The sequence below is a fragment of the Octopus sinensis genome, linkage group LG7 (genome assembly GCF_006345805.1).
Source record: "Octopus sinensis linkage group LG7, ASM634580v1, whole genome shotgun sequence".
Lineage (NCBI taxonomy): Eukaryota > Metazoa > Mollusca > Cephalopoda > Octopoda > Octopodidae > Octopus > Octopus sinensis.
In genome coordinates, this window is record NC_043003.1 from 34,159,059 (window position 1) to 34,169,048 (window position 9,990).

Consider the following 9,990-nt stretch of genomic DNA (forward strand, 5'->3'; position numbering starts at 1 on the left):
CTATTTTATACTTGCAGTGTTGGTAAGCTAGCAGAAACAGTCTACAAACGAAGTAAAATGAAAAAATCGGGCACGTGGACCACAGTTGCGATGCTGATAACGATCTATGTATTTGTCTATGGTCTATTGGTAGTAAAGTAATGGATGATTTTAACATGGCCAGTCAGAATTAAGAACGTAATGTCCTATCTTACCCTTCACTCCTAATGGGATTATAGAAAAACCCAACACCAGGGTGTTTTGGGGGGACATCTAAAGCTAGCAGAACCCTTCCCTCTCCAGATTTGGTCATAAACGATTTTTCCTGGTAGAAAGAGAAAACGCGAAGACAAGCCCAATACTAAGCAGGTATTTTATTGATCTCGAAAGGGTAATTGGCATAGCTGACTTTCGTATTCTAAAGGATGAATTTCAATGCTACTAATTCGCCATCAACTAATGTACATATTAATCATTAAATAAGAATGATTAGTCCCTTGGTAAGAAAATATAGGAATTAGAGTTGTATGAAATGTATTATATGACTGATTATATGACCTTCCCATCACCATTTGGAGGTTATAACAATATCTAAGTGTCAAGTCACTTTGTTTCAATTATCTGCTATTGTCATTAGCGTTGTTAAATTGTTAATAATTTCTTACAAATTCAATAATTTTTTATTTTTCTACTTCTGATTCTTATTGAAGATGCTGTTATTACTGCTTTTCTCTCCTGATTTCTTCAGTTTAAAAAAAAATTTTTTACTTCTCATGTTTTTGAGCTTACATGTATACATACGTATATATAATATGTATATATATTATATATATATATATATATATATATATATATATATATATATATATATATATTATAGTTGTAAGTAGCGGCAGAGTCTTAATTTATATCTATCAATATTAACTTTTCTCATTGGCATTCCATTAAAAAAATGTCATTGTAAATGTACAACAGCTTACTACTACTACCACTACTACTACTACTAGTTGTAGTAGTAGTAGTAGTAGTGACAATGGCATTTCCTTTATTATCAACACCATCATTATCATTAATATTAATTAAAACATTCGTATTGCAATTATTACAAAAAGATTTTTGTTGTTGATAATAGTGTTGAATATGCGATAACACATTCGTTAGACATTTTTTGCTTTTTTTGGGGTTATTCTTTTGCAAATTTTTCATATAATTCTTTCCTCCGTCAACCTTATGGCAATAACAAAGAAATCGTCCCCATCGCCGTACGTGTCGTCGTCGTTGTCATCATCATCATCGTCATCGTCGTCATCGTCATCATCGTAAGAATTATCTAGATTCCATTTTACCATTCTATATTTTCGCAATGTTTTCTATCCCCGGGGATTTCAGTAGTCTTTAACACGAGCATCCTTCTCAATAAAGAAGCATATATATATATATATATATATACACCTGTTTCTGTATTGATACATATATGAATATATACATATGGGTATACATATGTTTGTATTTATATCTATATGCATATAAACATATATGTGTGCGTATGTGTGTGTTTGTCTATGGATACGTTGGCACGTATGTATGTATACGTGTGTGTATGCATGCCAAAGTATGGATTTATGAGTGAGACGAACGTGTATGTATTTTCAATCGATTTTTTGCTAATTAGGTGTAAATTTACTCAAATATAGCTTCCATTCTTTGATAAACTTCTACCAACAACTCAAACATTCACATAAAAATTACAAAGCTTCAAAAGCACGCAAACACGAATACACCTTCACATATACATACGCTGAGCAACAATTAGATACACACATGCTTTTACAGATAACTTTCTCGACTTATTCAATGTAGATCTCAACCTCGAACATATCCATATTCCACTGTACACATTCAAGCATTCACAAACAACCACACACACACACACATGCACACGCACACTGACTCACTCACTCACACAAACACACATACAGATATATGTATATATATATACAAACATATATGCATATACATAAACATATAACCACAAACAACCACACACACACACACACACACACACACACACGCACATATATATATATATGTACGTATGCTTGTATCTGTGTGTATGTATATACACTTATATACATACGTATATATGTGTACATGTGTATATGTACAAACATATATCTACACTAGTAGATACGTATATACATATATACTTATCATTATACACAAACACATACATATATAGATAGATAGATTGATAGATAGATATACATACATACATATATACATACATACACACAGATGCTATATTCTTGTACGAATTGTTATTCTTAAGTGTGCATGTATAGGTGAGTTTGTATCTGTATATAGATAGTAAAGTTAGTGTAATATTTATATCAAATTATATATATAAAGTAATTTCTGAGTTAGTTGAATCTATTCAATAGAGAGAATCTTCTCTCTATCGCACTCTCATACTCACGCTGTACACGTAATTATGTATGTATGAATGTGTGTACACATTAGTGGAGGTGTGCGTCTAGATGAATGAAATAGGCATATATATATATATATATTATATATATATATATGTTTGTGTGTATGTATATGTATACATACAGACACACACAATTATATATATATATATATATATATATATATATATTATATATATATATATATATATATATATATAATATATATATATATATATATATATATACTCACATACATGTATGTTTGAATGCATACATGAAAAAAAAACAAACTTAAAGGTGAAAATAGAGAAAGCCATACAGACGTTGACAGACAAATACGGCATAAATATTTTAAATATTGGATTTTATCGCTTAGTAATGGGGCTGTGGGCATAAAAATTTGCTATATCCGTGTGCTTTAAAAACATTATATGAGACATTAAATCAAGAAATAGTAATAAAAAGAGTGGGGTGGAGAAAGAGAGAATGATTAATGACAACGCAAGAAGGTTAGAGAATGAATCTTGGAATACATGGCCGATTATCTCCGTAAGGTTGGCGAGATCTTCATATTTTCTTATTCCCTCTTTTCTATCAGTCTTACAACCGCCATGCATATCACGCCGGTTTCGTGATATATATATATATATATATATATATATATATATATAGATATATATATATATATTATATATGTTATATTATATATGTGTATATATATATATGTATATATATATAATATATATATATATTATATATATATATATATATATATGAATATATGCTGATTTATTATTCTTTTTTGTTTCTGTTAAATATATCTCAAATATAGGTTAAATATTTTTTTATATATATTAGCGTTTTATCTTTGTTTTTTTTTCTTTTCATTTAAATTTAATTTTTTTTTTTTGTAATATATTTCCATGAATAAATTTATTTTAAATTTTTTATTTATTTATTATTATTATTTTTTTATTATTATTATTTTTTGTGAAGTGTCTAATGATGTGTGGATGTATCCAGTTGGCAAGGAGACGCTTAGTTCTGTTGTAATAATAGTTGCTCTAGTTCATCAGCCGATCTATATAGAAATGCCGCCGACTCTCTGTAGCCAGCTATAAGCTGTTTTATAGTTGCCACTTCACTGGGGCTGAGTTGATTTTTGGAATTCTGTTTCTTCATACTCAGATCTGTTGGGCCTGCAAAAATAAAATATAGTAATTAAGAAAGAGCTACATTTGGAAATAAAAAATAAAATATACACAATAAAAAATCTCTCTCTATATAAACGGCAGTTTGTCTGTGCGTGTTTCTGTGTGTCTGTTTGCTTGTACCCTCACCCTGACCACGGCTTTCAACCGATTCTGATGAAACTTGACACACACATAGCCCAATGTCATAATTCAAAACTAACGTAGCGAAAATTTTGAAAAGTTCCCCCAGTTCTGAAAAAAATCGATAAATTCGACATGGGGTCGAGAATCAGAAACACAAACCGCAAACTTTCTAGGGGACGCAACTCCACCTTTTTTCACTCTCAAAAAAAATTTACCATCATTTTTTTCCATTTTTTTGCTATTTTTTGGCTATAACTCTCTAAAAATGCTTTATAGTTATTTCCCTTACAAACCTGAGCAACGCCGGGCGATACTGCTAGTATCTTATATGTATCAATCAAAATTTGAGAAGCGCATAGTTTGAATGCCTGTCGAGGATTGTTGACCATTTTGCCAAGTCTTCTAAAAAGGTAGTTACTCGATTCTGTAAGGTGTCCTCACAGCCTACAAGTGCTGGCGAATTTCCTTTATTTTCTGTATATGTTTATATGTTTGTGTGTGTGTGTGTGTCGTAAGAAGCTTGCTTCCCAACCACATGGTTCCGGGTTCAGTTCTACTGCGTGGCACCTTGAGCAAGTGTCTTCTATTATAGCCTCGGACCAATCAAAGCCTTGTGAGTGGATTTGGTAGACGGAAACTGAAAGAAGCCCGTCATATATATATATGTGTGTGTGTGTGTGTGTGTGTGTGTGTGTGTGTGTGTGTATGTATGTGTGTGTGTGTGTGTATGCATGTATGTGTGTATTTGTGTGTCTGTGTTTGTCCCCCACCATCTCTTAACAACCAATGTCGGTGCGTTTTCGTCCCCGTAATGTAGCGGTTCGGCAAAAGAGACTGATAGCGTAAGTACTAGGCTCACAAAGAATAAGTCTTCGGGTTGATTTGTTCGTCTAAAGCCGGTGCTCCAGCATGACCGGAGTCAAATGAATGAAACAAGTAAAAGAATAAAAGAATATATTTGATTAATGCGAGAGACGGAAGATGGAAGATACGAAAAGTTTTATTGATCACTACTACTGTTTCAAGCCATCTAGAATCTTTCATCTTCTGTCACTCACGTTAATCAAATACCCAATGAACACTGAGCCAGTGAACGTGTTTTATCGCAAAACTACACCAGGTATACCATACCATTTATTGACAGACATATATATATATATATATATATGTATATATATATATATATATATATATATATATATATATATATGTATATATATATATGTATATATGTATGTATATAATATATATATTATATATATATATTATATATTATATATATATATCATGATAGATCGCTAGCCACTATACCTTCTTCTATTTTCTCTCCCTGTTTATTTCTGTGTTCCTTTCTGTCGAGGAGCGTAGGCTCGAATCGTAAAATGACTTTCTCACTTCCCGAGCATTAAACTAACACATCTGTTTGTTGTTTACACACCCGTCTTCGTCTTTTCTCTTTTTTTTTTTAAATTCTTACTATATATATATATATATATATATATATATATATATATATATATACGACGTGTTTCTTTCAGTGTGTGCACGCGTATAGACACTCATATACGCAACTGTATAACGTATGTTTCTGACATATGATACACATATCTGTATATATGTATATATACATATTCACATATATCCATAAATCTATATAAATAAGAATACATCAAACATACATGCACAAAATATTAACGAATCCCTACGTAATCGCAACTTTCAATATATCTAACCATCAATATTTGTATGTGTACACATCATATCCTTTGAGCAAACTGCTATTATACAACAATCAATAAATAAATATGCGTGTGAGTGTCAGAAAGCGATACTCAGACAGAATGAAAACGTAGGAGAATAGAGAAAGTCATCTTTCTGTTTGTCTCTAAATTTCTACATCTCACAGATCCTAATTGGACAAAATTAAAAACCCTCCCGGCAAATATTTCCCAGCTCTCCTTCACATCTTTCCCATTCCTGTGACAATGCTTCTCTTGTTCTTTAGAAGACAGAAGAAAAAATGAATATGAAACAGGATCCACAGCTATATTCAACCAATCTTCAGCCACACTTCACGTCTGGGGTCCATTTTGCCTATCTATTTCCACTGGTTTCGTTCCCTTTATTCTTCTTTACCCTTCCGCTCGTTTGCTCGTTCATATATTTCAAACCGATTTCTTATTAAGAGACTACACATGATCAAGTACGTGTTTGTTTGGTATGTATGAGTGTGCGTGCGTGTACCTTTCCTTTGTAGATTCATGCTCTTTTCTTTCATCACTCATCACTCTTACCCTTTTCTAACCAACCAAACAATCAATCAACCAACCAGCCAACAGACCGTTCAGCAAACCACCACCATGCTTTAAATGCCTTTTCTTCTCAGCTATTGTTTTCTTTCGAAACCCAGAGTGCAATGCAATTCTGTTCGCACCATGAATTCTGGAACGTCAACAAGAAGATAACGCCCATACCATGGTTTAACTTCGTTAGAGGTGGGCCAACAAGGTAAGAAAAGAAAGAGAAGTACCACCCAACTCTACCTCACCTCAAATATACAACTACCACTCCATATACCCCCATGCGTATGCATCAAATATAAAAGAAAATAAATAGAAAACAAAATGAAAAGAAGAATTTCCATGTTTTCCTTTCGTCTGTATTGTGTAATTAACAGTCACGGAAGGGTGTCGAGTGCCCAGCATGTAAAGTTGCCCGGGAAAAGAAATCGAAAAAGAAAAGAAATCTTTCTTTTCTTAATGTCGTACTTGACGCCATTGGAGATATTTGTTTTGTGTATTTTGTTTTTGTGCGTTTTTCTGGATTTTTTTTTCCCACGAGTTTGTTTCATTTGATACTGGCAGCCATTGTTATTGCGCTGTTCTTTATATCTTTTTAAAGCCAGTCCTTTTCTTATTCCCTTAGTTGTTACTGTTGTTTCTCAAGTTATTTATTTATTTATTTTTTGGGCTTATGATATTTTTTGTGCATACAGTTATGCTTTTGCTGTTGGTAATACTTTTATTCTGCTGCTACTGATGCTACAACTTGCTATCTTTACCTTCAAAGTTTTGATAATATTTATATCTTTACTATCGTTACTGTTACTCCTAACTGCTCTCAGAAGCCTTTATATCTTGTATGATGTTAATTTTGTTACTGGTGTTCTTATTACTCCTGGATCTGCTAACTGACAGAGATTTCCGTATATCGAGTATTGATTTAACTATAATTTTCCCGCTATTATTCCATACATTACTGGAAATTGATATTATCCTAAATGTTTTTTTTTTACCACTATCCCACACATATTGTACGTGTTTATACTATTACTATTGCTATTACTACTAATTACTGTCGTGACTCCGTAAATATTGTGATATGTTTATGTGACTTTCGTTACTCTGTCTTTAGTTGTGACTCACGTGTCTCGTTTTTCTTTAATTGCAGAAACAAATCAGTAAATGACGGTGTGATAACTTGCAGCGATCCCAGGTGTTCCAAGATACACTTACTCACTCTTTTCCTGGTGCTATTTCGAAAAGATGTGGACCGGCTCTATTTCGTAAAGATATGAACCTAGATGTAAACACAATATTCCTAAACTCAGATGGTACATTAATTTTCCCAGATATGATCAACAGTGATAGCGGCAATGTTTTCAGATGGTAACCGTTATATCCAGACAGGAGCTGAAGACCGAATTTCTTATGATATTTAGAAGCTTTCCTAGGAATACCTTGCTTGTTAGTGTTAGTATGCAAAAGAAATCTCATCTTAGACGTATGCGGAGATTGTGTGGGATCAGCCAATACTAAGGCTGATCCATTTTCAGATATTCCTTGACGATGATATATCTAGCCACTGCTGATATTTTTAGCTCAGTTGATAATGGAGTTGGGCGTATGGCTTGTGGAGTGTTGCCGGGCGCTCAGTGTTCTATAGCAGTGACATGTGTAAAGTTAGTAGAAATCTAATGCTAGCATTCTTTAGAATTTTAGAGGATGATAGCTGATGGTTTAGTGTTGATAAGAACTGCTCAGGTAGTTTCCTCTAGAAAACTTTCAAGATGAGCTTTACGAGCAATTTCCAGAAGTCATTAGCCTAGAGTTGCTACAGGAGTAATTTACCTTTCGGGATAACCTCTGCAAGCTTGGCTGTTTGAAAGCCGCTAGCAACTGAACCTGTTCATGATGCATAGAGAGCGATGGAACCGACTGGCAGTATGTACTCGTTCGGTATCTATGCATTACTGAATTTGTGGATTTATCTCTAATAACTATTATCAAGTGCAGGACAAATTCGACTAACAACTGAATCTATCCTGACGATCAACTCACCGTCTTGCATTGGCAACGTAGACTTCCCAATCACGGTCACGAAGGAAGTTGAGTGGTGGATACTATTGAAACGGCAAAGCTCTTATCCATGAGTCTAGTTCCCATAAATTTTTTCAAGTTTCACTTGAAATAAAAGTAAACTTGGACAGGGAGCTGGTGTCTGCCAGTAAATTTAATAAAAGTAAATGAGAGTGTTGAAACAGGCGTGACTAAATGGATCTACACTAGCATTAGCGGCAAAAAGTGGGAGAAGGTATTTGATTTTGAGGTGTTATCCCAGTGTTGAGAGTGGGTTACCCCGATCCCCATATGTACCCATTTTGGACAATCTTTTGTGTTCTGTTGCTGTTCTCTATGATTATTGCTGCTTCTTGCTATCTGTTCATGCTTTTATCGTTTCCTCAAAATCACATTAGTGCTTCATTTTTTTCCGTTTTTGTATTTATTTCGCCTTTTTCTTTAGTTGCCGATGTCTAAGGCCTTTGTGGCCAATAAAGAAATTATCATTTCTATTATTGTTTATTTTTATTTTTCATTACGACTTAAAGAAAATATTTTGATATTTTCTTGTTGATAATATATTTTTATATCTTTCGTAACAGCTGTTTGATTATGGTTGCTTTTGTTCTTGTAGGTGTTGTTATAGTTGTTGTTGTTGTTATTGCTTTTGTTGTTGTTGTTGTTGTTGTTGTTGTTATTGCTTTTGTTGTTGTTGTTGTTGTTGTTGCTGCTGCCGCTGATGTTGTTATTGTTATTGCTGTGTGTTACTGCTGTAGCAGCTACTCACTCTGACGAAAATTTTAATTAAATGAGTGCTAATGGTTGATTCTGTAGCAGAAAGAAGAGAAAAAAGAAAAAAAAAAAAAGAAATATATCGAATAAAAATATCTATATAAAATAACTATATAGACAAACAGAAGAAAGATACACGTCCCTAACCAATTTACTGCACCCACTTCACTCACTACCGCACACCATTTGAAGAAGCCCCCATTTCAAAACGCTATTCGCTTCCTCACAAGAGCTTATGATAATATAAGAAAGACGAGTGCGCGCACACAAATATCCACCCATCCCACCCAGAAGCTACAACTAAAAGAGACCTGAAAGTAAAGAGAGGATGCAATCTGGAGATTTTCCCTCGGCTATGTTCTTGTGTTCTGCTCTCCTGCTTTCATTGAAAGCATCTCCTTCTTGTAATCTTTCTCTCCTCGCCTTTCTCCTTCTTCAACATAAACACTCTCGCCCTAGCCTTTCTCTTGTTTATCTGCAGTTCTCTCTCACTACCTCTGTCTCTTTCTTTCTTTCTTCACTCTGAAACGAATGTGCACGTTCACCTACATGTTTCACGTCACCACAAATGCTACTCTGTTGGTGTGATTACTTATAAGCGAGAGAAATCACTTCATGCGATCAAGATTTCTTTTTATTTTATAGTAATTCTTCTTCTTCTTCTTCTTTTCTTCTTCTTCTTCTTCTTCTTCTTCTTCTTCTTCTTCTTCTTCTTCTTCTTCACTACTACTACTACTACTACTACTACTACTACTACTACTACTACTACTACTACTTACTACTACTGTTATTATTATTGTTAAGGCAGCGAGCTGGCAGAATCGTTAGCACGTCGAGCAAAATGCTTAGCAGTATTTCGTCTGCCGCTCCGTTCTGAGTTCAAATTCCGCCGAGGTCGACTTTGCCTTTCATCCTTTCGGGAGTCGATTAAATAAGTACCAGTCATGAACTGGGGTCGATGTATTCGACTTAATCTCTTCCCCAAAATTTGAGGCCTAGTGCTTCCAGTAGAAAGGGTTATTATTACTATTATTATTATTATTATTATTATTATTATTATTATTATTATTA

General features: G+C 33.6%; 1 protein-coding gene across 1 annotated transcript in view; it reads right to left on the reverse strand.

The window, feature by feature from the left end:
- Nucleotides 1-3,321: 3,321 nt before the first annotated feature.
- Nucleotides 3,322-9,990, reverse strand: part of LOC115214335 (nucleolar protein 4-like) — a 209,925-nt gene continuing 203,256 nt past the window's right edge. Inside the window, exon 6 of the mRNA XM_029783519.2 lies at nt 3,322-3,649. Coding sequence (XP_029639379.1) covers nt 3,489-3,649 — 161 coding nt within the window. The 3' untranslated portion in view covers nt 3,322-3,488. The remainder of the gene's footprint in view (nt 3,650-9,990) is intronic.